This window comes from Callithrix jacchus, chromosome 6 (assembly GCF_049354715.1).
Source record: "Callithrix jacchus isolate 240 chromosome 6, calJac240_pri, whole genome shotgun sequence".
NCBI lineage: Eukaryota > Metazoa > Chordata > Mammalia > Primates > Cebidae > Callithrix > Callithrix jacchus.
This window is the reverse complement of record NC_133507.1, coordinates 155,181,079-155,197,807: the sequence shown is the minus strand read 5'-3', so window position 1 is coordinate 155,197,807 and position 16,729 is coordinate 155,181,079. Positions and strand designations below refer to the sequence as shown.

Here is a 16,729-nt window from a genome sequence, read left to right as displayed (position 1 = left end):
AAGCAACTGGCCTACAGTCTTCAGATGTGAGAAAACTAAAATAAAATTTTTTAAAAAGACAAAAGCTGAATCGATTTGGAATACAAATTGAGAAAAAAGAATGTTTGCTCTAAAGGACCTTGTTGAGATAATTAGCAAAATTCTAGTATAAACTGTTGGATAGCAGTATTGGTCCATGGTAACCATTCGGGTTTGAAAAGTGTGTTGGGCTACGGGAGAAAACCCCCTGTTCTTGGGGGCAGGGCACGTTCATGTAGTTAGGGATTAAGGATCATGATTCCTGCAACCTGCTTTCAATGGTTCCCCCCCAAAAATCATATGTAGATATTTACGGAACAAGATAAGGCAAATGTGGGAAAATGTTAAAAATTGGTGAATCTAGGTGAAGAATGTACAGATGTTCATTGCATTATTCTTGCAACTTTAAATCTACAAATTTAAAGTTGAAAAGTTAAAAATATAAAGTTAAAAACAAAGTTGAGTTAAAATATAAAGTTAAAAAGAAAGAAAATACTGTTTGAAGTGACAAAGCCTTAGTTCCTTTGACCTCAATCCGACACAGGGTGCTCACCATTTCTCAGGCACTGTCAGTCACTACTTTCAAAAGCACATCGCCGATCTCACAATAACAGGCCAAGCAAATTACAACTGTCCTTTTCAATCCGCCCGGAAATTTTACCCAGAACCGAAATTCTGGGTAAAATTTTACATGTGTTCATAAGAAAGTGAAAATCTTACAAGATTAAAAATATTTCCCCTAAGGAAGCACCTTAACGCTGATTTAAAGAGTTACTTTGTGAAGCTCCCCCACCATCTGCCAGACCTCCCTGTCCCTTCATTAGAGGATATTGCTTTCAGCAAAATAATGATTAATCAGTTCCAGCAGCATCCGGATTCTCCGGAACTGCACAGAGGAACTCCCTTCTCTGCTCCCCAAACTTGGTGCCCCGGAATGGAAGAACCAGGTCGCTGCTGGCCTTGGCCGTGGGGCAGCCTCCCACCCGCACCTTTGGACTGCGCGATGTAGATGAGCCGGCTGAAGATCTTGCGCATGCGCGGCTTCAGGGAGAAGTTCTTGGCGCCCCCGGTCACAGAAATGACCAGGTTGGGCGTTTTCAGGTGCCAGTGCTGGGTCAGCAGTTCGTAGAGGATCTCCGCGTCCGTGTCGCAGGATAGACGGATATACTGTGGGGGAAGAGGGAGAAGCATCAGAATGGGCCTCTTCTTTGGAGCGAGGCTAATCAAAAAACTCAAAACAATGCAACCATCCTCTCCTGTCTACCTTTTACCTGGAAGCCCCCTCCCCGCTTCCAGTTGTCCCGCCTTTCCGGATGGAACTGGTGTTCATCTTACCTATGTGGACTGATGCCTCGCGTCTCCCTAAAATGTACAAAACCAAGCTGTGCTCTGACCACCTTGGGCACATGTCAGATCCTCCTGAGACTGAGTCACAGGTGTGAGTCCTCAACTTTGGCAAAATAAACTTTCTAAATCAACGGATACCTGTTTCAGATATCCGTTTCCAGGCTTCACAGAAGGAAAGCAGACCGGAGGGCCCTGGGGGCCCTGGAAAGCCCCGCAGGCCAGGTGGAGAACTTGGGACTTACAGGGGTACCCTGAGGTGTTTGAAGCAGGGTAGTAATAGGGTGGGCTTTGCATTTAGAGTCCTCCGCACCCCTGCTGATGCCACAGGGAGGTGGGCAGAGCTGTGGGCAGCAAGAGAGGGTGCTGGCCCATGCTGGGGCAGAGGCCCTGGGAGGAGTCAGCAGTGGATGGGGCTGGGTCATCTCCCAGGGCGGCCATGGGGAGCTGGGGGAGGAGAGGCCTGGCTCCTGCAGAAGCAGCCTGTGGACGGTGCTCTCATTGAGACTGAGAGCACGGAGGATGTAGGAGAGGCTGTTTATGATCACTTAACATCTTTGCAAAACCTTGCTGGAGAGCTTGCACAGTGAGTGTGGAGGGAATGCATATTCAGGGCAGTATATAACTCAGGAGTACACAGAGCTAAGCAATCAGGTTCACGAAAGCATTCCTGGGGCTTCTGTAATAGCGGTCTCAAGGTGGATGTCATATGAATGCCTGCCTTGTGTGTGGACACAGAGGGCGAGGTGATAATCCAGTCCTTACCCGCCAAGTTTTCCAGTGAGCATAGTCTAATCATTGCTCTTTGACTTTTACAAGATGTATGTTTTCCTGCAATCATTTTTGGTGTTTACTACCCATCTCTCCTGCCTCCATCCTGTTAGTTACAGGTAAATCAAGGTAGCCCAAGCCACTTGGGCCTCTGAACTAGCTACCAAAGTAAAAAACCATTGCTTACCTTCCCTTTCTTCCCCAGTGTCTCAAACTGAATATCCCCGAAGGCATCCGTGGGAAATTCCTTGGTGTGTTTCTTGTAGTTCCATTTCTCATTTTGGTTGATCTGGGTGCCTTCCATGTGCTGGCTCTGGGGATAGCCACACTTGCACACATTTTCCCTGATAAGCGCAATGGTGTGGACAGGAAGGAAGGATTTCATTGAGCCTATTTATGGAAACTGGCATTGTTAGCTTAAATAGACACACAAAGAAGTGATACCTTCAAGTCTTATTTTCAGACTGTTTTCGTAATCTCAGTCAGTTTCATAGAAACTAGTTTGATGTGGCTGGTCACAGTGGCTCATGCCTATAATCCTAGCACTTTGGGAGGCTGAGGTGGGCAGATCACTTGAGGTCAGGAGTTCAAGACCAGCCTGGCCAACATGGTGAAAACTTGTCTCTATTAAAATACAAAAATTACCCAGGGTTGGTGGCATGCACCTGTTAGTCCCCGCTATTCAGGAGGCTGAGGCAGGAGAATTACCTGAACCAAGGAGGTGGAGGTTGCTGTGAGCTGAGATCACACCACTGCACTCCAACCTGGGCGACAGAGCAAGGCTCCCTCACCAAAGAAATGAAGAGAGAAAAGAAAAGAAGCTAGTTCTGCTGTTTTAGCCCTGATGTTTATTATTCCTTCACCAACAAGCTAGGTCCATGCTGATAGAACAGAAATGAGCCCTGCCTCGGAATCTAGCTTCTGTCCATGGGGCTGTTATGAGACCGAGTTTCAGAAATCTGAAAACTTTATTCAGCTTCTCACACAGTTCATAACACACGGGAGCCCTGGGTAGGCCTCGGCGCCTCAGCACCAACCCTGCCAGTTTGCCCATCCAGTCAGGCACTTCTGAAGTGAAGTCAGACATCCTTCCCATGGGCTGAACTCGCTGGGGAGATGCCTTCCCTTGGCAGAGACCCAAAATGTTCCAGACTCTAGAGTGATCATCCTTTCCTTATTAGACATTAGCTACTAGAGAGATTTTCAATAATTTGGGGTAGATGAGGGCAAACTGTGCGGTAAATGAACATGAATTCTTCCCGTTAAAAGTGCAGTGGAACTAAATTCATCCATTAGGCGACACAGAGACATAACAGGAAGTTGAAAGAGGATAAAAAGATACGCAGTCAGTGGCAAATCCTCTTCCCCTATGCCTTCGCCAACATACCACAGTCACCCAACAGAGACTATTGAAAATCTGAGCCACTCTGAGTCAGCCCTGGGCTGAGCATCACATCAGCTCGAGATGAGCTGGATATCATTCCTGCCCGTAAGTTGATCTCTTGGGAATACCTTCACACGACACCTGGCAAAGTGCAGAGGAACAAACAAAACACCTCCTTTTATTCTTGCACAGCCGCTCTCCTGTCAGGCTTGCTGTGAGGGCTGGAAATGATGCAGAGTGCTTTGCTGGAGCTGGGATGTGGTACCTGTTCCACTAAGGTGACTTAAGTTATGGTGGCGTCATACATGCAAATCAAGGATTAAGGAAGGCAGTGGCAACAGAAAAGAAGCACAAATGCAGTTTTAAAAAAAAATCGGCCAGGTGCAACAGCTCACGCCTGTAATCCCAGCACTTTGAAAGGCCAAGGCGGGCGGACCACAAGGTCAAGAGATCGAGATCATCGTGGCCAACATGGTGAAACCCCTTCTCTACTAAAAATACAAAAATTAGCCGGGCGTGGTGGTGCACACTTATAGTCCCAGCTACTCGAGAGGCCGAAGCGTAAGAATCACTTGAACCGGAGGGTGAAGGTTGCAGTGAGCCAAGATCATGCCACTGCCCTCCAGCCTGGTGTCAGAGCAAGACTCCATCTAAAAAAAAAACCCTCCAAAAACACATTCCATGACTATTTGACCTCTCTATCCAGGGTTCCCTGAGAGAGGGGTCTCCAAAGACATGAACAACAACAACCAAGATTCCCATTTGCCAAAAACAACTCCCCCCAAGTGAGGCACTGTTCACCTCCTCCCAGCTTCTCACTACCTGCCCCATTCACTTGGTTCTCCATCTCTCTCTGCTGTCTCTCTGATCCGTCTTTGGACAAGACACAGAGGTGCTAGGAATTCAAGGGGGCCATGGCCAGCGGAGGAGGAGAACAGAGAGTTCTGTCCTGAGAAGGCTAGGAGTAGTAAAATGGGAGACATGTTTGGTCACTAAAACAGGCCCTAAGGGCACAGCTCTCCTTTTACCAGTGGGTGACTCAGTGTCCTGATTTGCCCAGGACAGTCCAAGTTTACACCTGTTGCCCAAGTCCTGGTAGGATCAGTGCCTCCCTCACTCTTATCCAGGTCCTAGACCCCACAATAAAGCCTGTGATCACCCATTCACCACTAACCTACCGGAAAAGGCACCCCCCTCTGGCAGATGTGGGCCAGTACCAGGATGCAGGGTCAGATAACAAGATTCAGCCCCGTTCACCCCCAGCATCCTTGTGCAGTGCACAGCCCATGCAACCAGACATGGCGACCATGGAACAAGACATGGTGACCCTGCATAGGCTGAGCCAAATAAAGATATACAAACTGAGGAAATCCTGTTAGGGTTTGCTTCCAGCTGGACTCTTTATCTTATATTCTCTGTCCCCATGTTTCTGGCACATCAGGGCATTTAGCAGATGTCCTTTGAATGAGTGAACAAGTGAGTGAATAAATACACTGATTGGTCTTCTTTTAAATGGTTTGCATCCTCAACAGTTTTTGTAAAGTAGGTCTGTTTTCCTTCCAGAATACAAGCTGTACTTTCAGGGTCTTCTTCACTGTTCACCCTATTTAACATATGGCAAAATGATAGGGTTAATTCTCAAAGCGCTCTGTGGCAGGAGGTCACACTTTCATTTACAAGATGGTAATAGTGATACATATTTCTATGACTGTTTCTAAAACCCCAATAGCAGCAGAAAGGAGTTGCTTAATGGGCAAATTTTATGATCACTCCAGAAGCAGATCAATTCCCAGCCAAACTGTGACCGAGTTTCTGCTGCCTGGAAGTAATTGGCTTCAACTGGAGTTGCTCTGCTAATCGCGATCTTTTTGAAGTACTGGAAGCCCAGGGTAACTACCAAAGCCGCTCGACAAAGCTATTCTACAGTGAGGAACAAATGCTTCTCAGCAGCAAACCTCATGAGCAGCTTGCTCTCCTAGGGGGTGGGATGCTGCTGGACACGCATCGGGGCAGGTGCCTGCTAGATACGGCGCGTTGACCTCGACCCCAGTGAGGCTGTCCCTTCTCTCCAACCTTGTCTACACAGTAGGATCAGGATGAGTCTGTTCATATAACTAAATTATGGAAATGTCCAAGACAGACAGGCCCAAGGATGGGAAGTTAATCCGGGATTGGCATAGGCTTCCCTTTCACAAGAATTTGAAATTAGGACCAAAAGAGCTGCTCCCATCTCTCTCTAGGTCTAGGCCTGTGACATGGAAGATCAGACACCACAACACAACTGTAGCTACTCTGAAAAAGAAGAGAGCCGGTGTGCAGGGAGAGGTAGAGGCAGGGGTGAGCAGAGGGGACCTACTGAGTACCTCTCGTCAGTCACTGTTGCTAACCACTCCAGAGGCCTGGCCACCCTCTACTCTTAGGTGGCATTTCTTTTTCCTTAGAGCAAATCACCTCTTCAGGTTAAGGTAGTTGAGTTCCTTGTTTTTTTTTTTTTCTTGAAAGGAGAGAAGGAAAGAAAGAAAAAAATAGGAGTGAAAAGAAAGAGGAAGAAAAAGAGGGAGAGAGAATGGGAATGTTGCTTTATACTAAAAATGGGTATTGAAAACCTCTTTTATGCCAATAATTGTGCTTAATAATGGCCGATCAATATTTCATTCAAACCAAAGTAACCAAAAGTCTTAACTACCACACGGTATGTACATGATCCCTATCCAAAGTGTTTCTCAAAGCATTTAATATTTTCTGAAGCTATAAAAATTGAGCTAGAGCCTGGATCCAACATTGCCCTCCAGCAGCAGCCTCACCTCTGTTTTGGAACAGTTCCCAGGGTATCACTCAGTGTGGCCAAGAAAAAGTCAACAAGAATTGAGCACATTTTTCTCAGCCTTCTCTTTTCCTCAGTGTTAGGGCACTTCCTGAGCCCAGTCTGCTTCCCGATGTTCCTCATCTCTCTCCATAGCTGTCACTGTCCCACTCTCTTTTGGGATCTGTCCACCCACCCAAGCTCATTGCAGAATTGCCCCACCTGTTGTTGCTATAACCAAAAACAGACTGTTGAGCCCTTTTGCCTGCTAAGGGTAGGGGTGTGTCACAGGTGGCAGCTGCCTGGCAGCTCTGGCCTATGGGCTGGTATCACTCCAAGCATCAATTTGCGTGAATTGGTTTACAAATGGAGAAGAGGGCTTGCCAGGAAGGCATTAGGAGTGCAGATACCTGGAGGAGGAATAGGGATGACAGGTAGGAGAGATGAAGAGGACAGGAGAGCATCAGGACCCTAGTTCTACCCCCTTGGACCAATTCTGAATCCTGTAGAACGACACTGTCCAGTGTGGTAGCCACTGACCCACATGGCTATTTAATTTTATATTTAAATTAAGTGAAATTAAATAAAGTTGAAAACATTCCTTGGTTGTACTAGCCACATTTCAAATGGTCAATAGCCAGTTGTGGCTAGTGGCTACCATATTGGATGGCACAGACATAGAATCCTTCTACCATGGCAGAAGGTTCTGTTGCGCAGTGCTGCTGTGGTGAACGTAGCATTCTTTCTGTTTCTACTTGGAACCCAGCATGGCCAAGGAAGTAAGAAGTGACTATAACCCAGACCTAGGAGCTTACTACCCATAGTGTGCCAGAAGGCGACCCTAAGCTGGCAGCATGTCTCAGAGGACACACAGCAGCAGGAGCGAATGCATGCCATCACCTTGCAGTGACATCCACAAGAGGTTAGAGTGGAAAGACAAGGGTGGGTTGGGCTTAGCACAAGGGTGGCAACACGGGGAACTCTCGGGAGGGACACTGGCAGCTTATGTCATCTAGTGTGGCAAGTGGCAGCAAAACCAGGGTATCTATGTAATTAATCACTTCATTTGACGCCCTTGCCTGATGGGTAACTTAGATTGCATAGAGTGTTCCCACTACCCACAGAGAGATAGAAATAATACATATGGGGAATTCAAAGGTTATAGAACTTTGCATCCCTTCTGAGATGGGAACTGGAAGACCCTGAGATGTTCCTATGCTCTGCTTGTGTTGCTTAGGACTGTGGCTGCTCATGACATCTTCCTTCATTTTGGCTCAGACTTGAGGTGTAATCAAGCACTGTAAGGTGGACAGCCATAGGTTTCCCTAACCTGCATCTACTTCCCCTTCTGCTAGTAAGTGAGCCCTGATTTTTCTTTGAGAAATCATCCTTTTCTGCACTGAGTTCACCCGGACACATCACCCAAGCCTGGCCAATCAACATATTCCACCTTCCAACTCAACTAATCCATCCTCCAGCCCAGGGATTAGTTTAGAGATGAGCACATGGCCCAGGCCAGACCATTAAGAGCCATGAACATCACCCAGGACTTTTGATGGAATTGCTAGGAGCAAGGCTCTCTTTGCTCTAACTGGCAAATGGAAAGCTGATTACGTACAACCAACAACAGTGACCATTTTGCCTCCAATTGTGAAAAGCCTGCCCATCAGAGAGGGGCAGAAACAACAGGTAGAAGACAGAGTCTTGATGACATTGTTCAAGCCCTGGATCTGGCTGCACTTTTCACGCACAACATCCCGTTATCACACCCCACAGAATCCCTCCTCCATCTTCCACTTATGCCAGTCAGACTGGACATCTGTAACTGAGAACGTGTTGATGAATTTGGTCTGCCCGAAGCAAAGTCATTCTTAGAAAGAGAGGCAACTGAGGGCATAGAGAAGGCACAACCTTGGAATCAGAAAACCTGGGTTCAAATCCCTCATCCATCTTCCACTGGCCATGTGACCGTGGGTAAATTACTGAACATCTCTGGGTCTCACTTGCCTTAACGACAATAACAGCTTCCTTGCAAGGAGGTTGTAGTATTAGCAATCAAGTGTGTACGTCCTGTTCGTGAAACATACAGGGGATAATAAATAGCTGACTTCCAGAGCTTATACTTTGTCAGAACGACTCATGATGCATAAGTTTATACCAGTGACAGAGCAGAGGTCTTTTCTGCTGTTCATTTTCTGATTCACATGAAGAATTATGCTCTAAAGCATTATGGTGGGTATTTTATGTGCTACCTCATTGAATGCCACAACCCAAGAGGTATACTTTTGCTAGATTCTTAGGATAAGGGAATTGGCTTCAGAAAAGAGAATAATTGGCTCAAGGCCATACAGTGAGGAGGCAGCCAAGTCAAGGTTAAAATCAAAGCTGGTTCTAAAGCCTTTTTCTTTGTTACTACATCCTTCCTCTGTTCATTGCCTCTGTTCAACAGAAGTTCTTTTCATTTTAAACGACAGCAGAAACTTCCACTCGGTTAATAGCTAGACTTTGCATTGCCAGTCAGCAAAAAAAGAAGGGACAGAGAGAAATAAGGAGAGTGGGGTGGGATTAAGATTGTTTAATTAGATTCAAAGGCATCTTCTACACAAAGGGTGAGCACTAGTCAGTCCATTCATTCACTCACTTGCTCATCAACATTTGCTGAAGAGCTGGTGGAGCTTGCTTTTGTAACCCAGGCTGAATGTTCCACAACACATGAGACTTAGAGTAGATTAACACCCAGTTAGAAGGAAAGACCCAAAGTCAGCAGCAGGGAAGAAAAGCCTGACAGAGGAGCCAGTAAGACATGCATGGTATTGCCAGACAACTTCCCTGTTAACAACTTTCATTACCAAGGTCACTCAGGCAGATTTCCATTCTCATGGGAATACTGAAGAGAGTGACAGCCTCTCTCAGTGACTTTTTCAATTATTGCCACAGCTGAAAATATCAAATGAAATCGTAGAGCTGTAAGCAACACCTAGAAGCTCCCTGCCAGATCTTTCCTGCTCACACAACATTTCTGAGAATCACAAGACGAAGGCATCTTTAATAACAAACCAGTGAGCATTTCTTTGTTTGTCGTAATGGTGGTTGATTTTCTTTTGAATGTGGAAAGCAAAAGTGGAGGGAAAGTAGTAGCTTACGTGGCCTTGGAATCTTTGGTAAAGAAGACACATTCTCTTTTCTTAAAATTTGCTTGAATAAAATTCACCAAGTCCTTTGGAGAGAGAGCATTGAATAACACATTACTAATTTATTCTCACTCCTTGCTGATATTAATGAATGCTAAATATGATGTAACCCCACTTCATATGCTTTAAGAACTTACCACATATTCATAGCATCCAGCCTTTGTTCATGCCTTCAGAGCACACAGTTTCTTTTTAAGATGCATACATTAAAATTTTTATAACTAAATGGAAAATTTTTCTAAAAATGATTTGGGCTTATCTTGTATATAAACAGCATTATATACATACAAATTATGTTTTTCCACCTCTAAGGCTACAAGGAAGAACATAGGCATTGGATGATAGTTTTTCATAAATAATATATCAGTGCAGATTCCCATTCCTCTTATACTTGCTGTTTAAAAGAAGACGTATTCCAAAAACCCTTCATAATTATATTTATCCCTCCATGGGCAAGGTGGTTAGGCACATCTGGGACCTAATTCTGACAAACAGCCAAACCCTTTATAAACCAAAAGCTTCCCTTAAGTTAGCAGAAGCAAACTATTTGGAAAAAAAATGAAAAACTCCTTTAAAAATACCTACACTCCTCAAAGTGGGAGCAGGTATTTGCATCATGTATGGAACATGACCGGATTGGTAGAATATTTAAGCGCTCTGCATCAATAAGAATAAGGCAGAGAACCCTATGGAGAAAAATGGCCAAAGACAAGAGAAATAACCCATTTCATTGAAAGAGAATAACTCATAAACATATGAAAGGAAGCTCAACCTCATTCAGAATGAGCAAATGCAAAGGAAAACCACAGTGAGATCCCGTTTTACACACACCAGGTTAGCAAAAATATCAAAGGCAATGAACACCCAGCATGAGTGAAGGGAAGGGCAGTGGGCCTCATGCCCACCATGGGTGGGTAAGTGAACTGATGCAACCATTCCTGAATATTGTCCACGATTGCCAGTAAAGTTATCTCCCTGAGGAAGAGTCCCTTGTGGAGAAAGGCAGGATTGTCCCATGAATGGCCTGCACACTCAGAGTGCCTGGCAAAGCTGCCTGGCTACAAATTTTCAGCCTCAGACAGCTGCCTTGCCCTGGGGAGGCGGGGCTGTTAGGAGCTTCCTTTCCCCGGCAGCCCAATGCCACTTCCCACAGGCCACCAGGTACGGGCAGCTGGAGTTCTCAGACAACCTCACACACAGTTGGCCTCATAAGACAGGCCACTGGCACCAGAGCCACCCCTGACTTCCTTTCCCCACCAGCAAGGCTGTCACCAGCCATACACTGCAAAGGGGGAAGTCTCCTCTCCTGGCATGAAGTTCACGATGTACCCTCTTCCTTTCTCATCCTCTGCCTCTGCAAGTCCTGAGATATCAGAGAACGGTGACCATGTGCCTTATCTTCCCAAACCTTTGAACATAAGTTTCCCCATAAGTCCTGTGTCTTAACCCAGACCCCATGAAAGAGAGATGCTTACCTTCACCCACAGCAAGCCTCAACTCAATGAACATTTTCCAGGTGGACATGGCTTACATATCTAGGAATGTTAAAAGTGGTATTGCTTGTAGTAATAAAGACCAGAAGCCCAAATGCCATCTGTCTTAGGCTGAATAAATAAACATAAGCACACAGTGGGGTGCAGCACAGCCGTGAAATAAATCAACAATGGTTACATGTCTCACCGTGGATGAATCTCAAAAAGAGTTTTGAACACAAAAAAAGAAAAGAAAAAGAAAAAAAAGGAACTCACAAAAAAATACTTATTGTACAATTCCATGTACCTCAAAAACAGAACAAAACTAAACAGTGTATTGTTTAGAGAGATACATAGACTCAAGTCATAAAATTACAAATAAAATCAAGGAATGGGTAACACAAAACTCAGGAAAGTGGTTATAGCCTCTGATAGGAGAGAGGAAAGCCAACTCACCAGGCATATGGGGGTGATATGCTATTTCTCAAGCGGGTGGTGGGCACAAAACATTCACTTCAATATTCTTTTTAAGCTGGAAATTCACATTTATACATTCTTTTCTATGTATATTTCAACACGAACATGTTGGAAGCAAAAACAGTTTCAATGCTCACCTCCACACAACAGTTTTGAAAATCTGTGATGCCCATTTTTCCTGTAATTTTTTTATCCAGTTAACTAATTTCAAATCTACTTAACAGGAGTGAAGGAAACAGCTATGTAAGCTGTGTAACCAATGATCATGGAGGAAGGGTGATGATTTCTTAGAAATTGCTTTGTGGCTTTAAAACAAATCCTCTGAAAGTGTACTTTGCAAAGGTGTGCATGTGCTCAGGGGGCAAAAAGGAACCCCTCAGAACTGAGACACTCTTGGATGGTCTCAGCAGTTCTACCCACAGAGATGCCTGCATCTGGGAGAGACTGACACACAGGGGCTGAGGAGAGAACACCCATCCAGCAGGAGGTCACAGGAGCAGGCACAAGAAAGAATTAGCCTCTGTCCATCTCCCAGGGCTCCGGTGCTGAGGCCAGGGGATCCCTCCAGAAGGGCCCTCCCAGAGATGCTTCATCACTGGGGTTGAAGGAGGAGAGCAAGAGGGAAAACGCCAGAAAAGCTACTACCACCCTTGGCCCACTGTTTGCTTCTCCCATGACCACAACTGAGGTGAGACTGGGGAGCAACTGCAAGGAGGTGCTTAGTCCCCCCACCACCCGGGCACGCAAGTGTAGGGGCAGCCCCTGAGGGCTGGCACCTCCTTCACTTTTGCATCAGGGTGCCTCACTTGCCTAGTCCTGGCCCGGGGAGACAGAACCAGCTGGGGAAGAGTAGGTTTTTGCGTGTTTATTTGTGTGTGTGTTTTCTTACAGCTCAATGAAAGATCACAAAGTCAGCCCCCACAGAACCCACCAGTGAGATCAAAATCCTAAGCAACACCCCAAAACCGCCCTCCCCAACCACCAGTTCCTACTTCTTTCCTTTCTTTCCAAAGCTAGCCGCTATCCCAAGTTTTAACACCATAGCCCAGGAAAACTGGATTTCAGACTGGAAAGCTGTCTTAATTTCTTGACAAATGAGAGTGTTGGACAGGATCTGAGAGTAGGCAGAAAACCTGCAGGAGGAAATTCCGCCTAGTGCCAGCAAAGCCAGGCAGGGAGAGGCAAAGAGGTGCTAAGGACATGCCTCCCGCTGGCACCCAACCTCGAGTCCAGCTCACCCAAGAAGCCATGACTGGGCACGTCTGTGTCCTGAAGGCAGCATGGAAGCTGGCTTGGAACCAGGAGAGACAGTGCCAAGGAGTGAAGTGAGGAGGCCATTGCAAGAACAAGTGCAGATGGACCCAAACTGAGACCCAGGCCATAGAGCTGGAAAAGGGACTGGGATTCAAAACTCAGGCCGGAAGCGAGAGCACTGAGCATTAAGTAGTGAAATTTTAAAGACATGGCATCTAAAATTTCCTGAAAGTCCATTTGCAAATGCATGATTTAATGCCTTATGAATGTTACAATGATAACCTTTCAAACAGGTGCTGCGCATGACTTACACTTTCACTGTAAGACAAGTCTATGCTCCGAGACGCGCTGGAGTACAGGGTCCGGGTGCTGTCCAGAGTGCCGTTCCTTCTGCTCCTCATGCTGAGCCTGGTTCCCCCAAAGGACATCTCTTCTGCGACGATGGGTGGAGGGGGATACGTTTGGGTTACAAACAGTAAAAGGGCTTCCTTCAAAGCTTCACCCCAACGCCCCTTTCTCGGCACCCTCTCCCCTTTGCCATGTGCAATGTGCCACGTGCAATGTCCCATGCTCCATTCGGCCCAATAGGGTCATCGTGTCCCTGCCCCTAATTCCTCTTCACCCTACAAGACCCAGGTGGCATTTCCACCCCTCACTCAGCACACCCTCTCTGGCCCCTCACTTCTGAGTCAGGATCCCCTTCTGGGTACTCCCTCTGTGCAGTGGCTGAGGGCATGGCCCCACGCAAACGAGAGCTCTGAGAGGACAGTCTACCACATGCATCACAACACACTACACCTGAGGGGCTTTTGAGAGCTCCTTGCTAAGTAATGAATTGGGGATGAAGGAAATTTACATAGCAGACTATGGATAGCAGCCTGTATTGGCCAGAGGACTTGGCCCTCGGGCAGAAAAGAAGACTCCTGGCCCTGAAGGGTGGTGGGCAGGGCTTGAGGGTCAGCATGTCCCAGGTCATCCTGAGACTAATGCCCAAAACTTCTCTCTTGGGCTCTGGAGCAGGCTGCTGGCCTGAGCATGGCAGAACCTTATATGTCATGCAGATGCCTCCTGGAGACCCCACTCTGTTTTTCTCACTCTAAGATGCCCCCATCCCATACTTCAGGAGGCCCCTCTCCCCTTGTCTCCCAAACTCTAACTCAGACCCACATCCCAAGCTCCAGACAAAACCCGTCAATGCCTACTCAACCTCCAAGTTTGTCCTTAAGACACAGCAAAGAAAGCACCATACTTCCCGGACACCTGTGCCTCCCTGAATCCCCTCCTCCTGGCGCCAAGCTCCTCCCTGTGTGTCCCATCACATCCCAGTGGCAGTCCTTCCTCCTCACCCCTCGAAAGGCTCTCAAATTGCCTGCACTTGCCAGGGGCCCTGCTGGCCTCCACCTCCCCAGCCTGACTGTACCCACTTCCCTCTCTCTCTGGGCCGCCTTTCCCATCTGGGGTCCCTCCCTCTGTCCGGAGCCCTCTTCCCCATACCCCTCCAGCTGTCGTCCTGCTCATCCTCCAGGCTCAGCTCACTCATCACTTCTTCAGGGAGGTGCCCCACAATGCCCAGGCTGGGCAAGAGCTCACCTGCCTCTGTAGCCCCTTCAACCTGCACCAAGCTGTGGGCATCATGATTTGTTTAATAATCTGTTGACCCCTGTTAACTTGCTGAGGCCAAGGACTGTATCTTGTTCACCACTAGACTTCCAGACCTGGCACAATGCATAAAGGAGACCTGCATAAATATTTATCAGATGAATAATTTGATTGAATCAATACTCCCTCGCAAATCCTCCTTCGGTTTGCAAACTACTTCCACGTTACCTTCTATAACTCCCGAACGCAGAAATGTCTAAGACACAGAGCAGACCCACCACTCAGCCACACTCTGCTCTCAGCCCCTCAGCCCAGTGGTCATGACTCCTCCCTCCAGATCGCCCATCCCAGACCAGCCACAGGCCTCCCACACCACAGAGACTGGCACTGGTTTAAAACGCACTCGGAATGGTTAGTCTAGACTGTTTAAAACAACAAGTGCTTCTTTTACTTCTCTCCCCAGGCATTTCCAAGAGAAGCTGAGAGTATTAATTGGTACTTTACATACATTATTGCAAAACCACAAATCAATCCTGCAAGGTATTCACTATGATTCCCATACAGCAAATTGCTTCTAAGTAGGGCACCAATGCTTAGGAAGTGACTTCATTTGCCTTGAAATGGAAACTGTTTATTTCACTGCAACAGAAAAGGGGTATATTTGCCTTCAAATCGCATTTCCATCAAACAAAACATTGGGAGCCATTTAAGAGGTGCAGTAAATAGCATTCCTCTGACATTCTGAAGGCCTCATTAGCGACTGGTAGTCTCTTCCTGGTTCTCTGAGACTAGCTGATATTCAGGTTGGTTGACTGTGGGTCTTGGCATAGAGCCTTAGATAACAGCTACCTCAGAAGTGCAGGTTCGTAGATCTTCTAGACACATTCTTGCAGGACTTCAGGCTCGGAAGTAAAAGAAGTATTGGAAAGTACTGGAACTGGGCGCGGTGGCTCATGCCTGTAAACCCAGCACTTTGGGAGGCCAAGGCAGGCGGATTATGAGGTCAAGACATCAAGACCACCCTGGCCAACATGGTGAAACCCCGTCTCTACTAAAAATACAAAAATTAGCTGGGCCTGGTGGCACGCACCTGTAGTCCCAGCTAGTCTGGAGGCTGAGGTAGGAGAATCGCTTGAACCCAGGAGGCAGAGATTGCAGTGAGCCGAGATCACATCACACACTCCAGCCTGGTGACAGAGCAAGACTGTCTCAAAATAAAAAATAAGTAAAAGAAGCACTGGAAGAAGGAACATAAGTCCTGAGGCCCAAGGGAAGTGATGTGGGAAGAGAGCACCTGGGGCCCTGGAGAGTGAGAGGAGGGGTCTGCAGGAAAGGAGCTGCTCCTGAGTGAACTGGAAAGGCAGGGGAGAAAGCCAATCCCTTGATTCATCACGTGCCAGGGAGAAGTAATAAAATCACACCGCCAGATGCAGCGATGCAAAATTCCCTGGAAAAAAAAGAAAAGTAGGCAAAGGGCTGGGATGTCCATGCCTAGCATGAATCCTTCTGCTCCGGACTCGCCCACCCTGAACTTGTCTGTCAGTGTGAGGAAAAGGTCCCTGGGGATGATCTGAACTCAGGAAAGCCAAGGAGGAACCCGTGAGAAGCGTTTCTTCCGTGGGGATGTCTTTTTACTGCATTCAACACTTTTCGCCCCAACACCGTAAGAAGAGTTCTGTTTTCATCGGAGTTTTGATCTGGTGAAGAAAATCCTGACAGCAGCCTCCCTGCTCTTCTTTCTGCTCGGCATTCTCCCCTAATTCTTGAGTGCTGGTATTTTCCTGGTTCTGATCAGACAATGGTCTAACATTTTTACATCAGTCACAAGCTCTCTTTACACGAGAACTCAAGTTTGGCTGTTTTTGGTTTTTTCCCAGCTCTGGACAGTTTGTTGTTGGTGTTGTTTATTATTTTCTGGTTGCAGCCTCTCCAGGCAGAAGAGAGAGTGAGGTGCCTTCCCAGGCATGGTGGAAGCTGAGATGGGAAGTGCTTAATGGACAGCAGTCCTCATTTCTAATGAAAGTGGCACCATGATCAAGTGTGGCAAAGACCGGCAGCAACATGTGACCCACTGTCAAAGCAGAGAATGTGCTCACGATGTTCGGTGGATGCCGGCCCATGGAGCCCTGTGTGGTGACCTGGTGCCAGCAGCATTGGGCAGGCAGAGCATGGCAGCAGGAGACACATGGGGCTGTGTCCCTCCACTTTAACCCACCCCACCAAGGAGGGAAAACGTTGGTACAGCTGCACCACACCTGGCTGAAGCCATTGCTGGAGGAGCCTTGCAGAACACTGGAGATTCATCACGTCAGGAACAGGCCTTTCAGAAGAGAATGTCCCACTCATAGGAGACGTAGTCATCAAAACATCAACGGAAGAAATCTTCCCTGAGATAAAGAAAGGTTTGAGTCTTCAC

General features: G+C 47.0%; 1 protein-coding gene across 1 annotated transcript in view; it reads right to left on the bottom strand.

Annotated features, from left to right (window-relative positions):
- The window catches only part of TRPM8 (transient receptor potential cation channel subfamily M member 8), a 98,196-nt gene that overhangs the window by 75,548 nt on the left and 5,919 nt on the right, over window positions 1-16,729 (bottom strand). The window contains exons 2-5 of the mRNA XM_002749913.8: window positions 13,026-13,147; window positions 9,464-9,537; window positions 2,321-2,477; window positions 1,008-1,185 (exon numbers count right to left, since the gene is read on the bottom strand). Of these exons, the coding sequence (XP_002749959.1) occupies window positions 1,008-1,185; window positions 2,321-2,477; window positions 9,464-9,537; window positions 13,026-13,142 (526 nt within the window). The 5' untranslated portion in view covers window positions 13,143-13,147. The remainder of the gene's footprint in view (window positions 1-1,007; window positions 1,186-2,320; window positions 2,478-9,463; window positions 9,538-13,025; window positions 13,148-16,729) is intronic.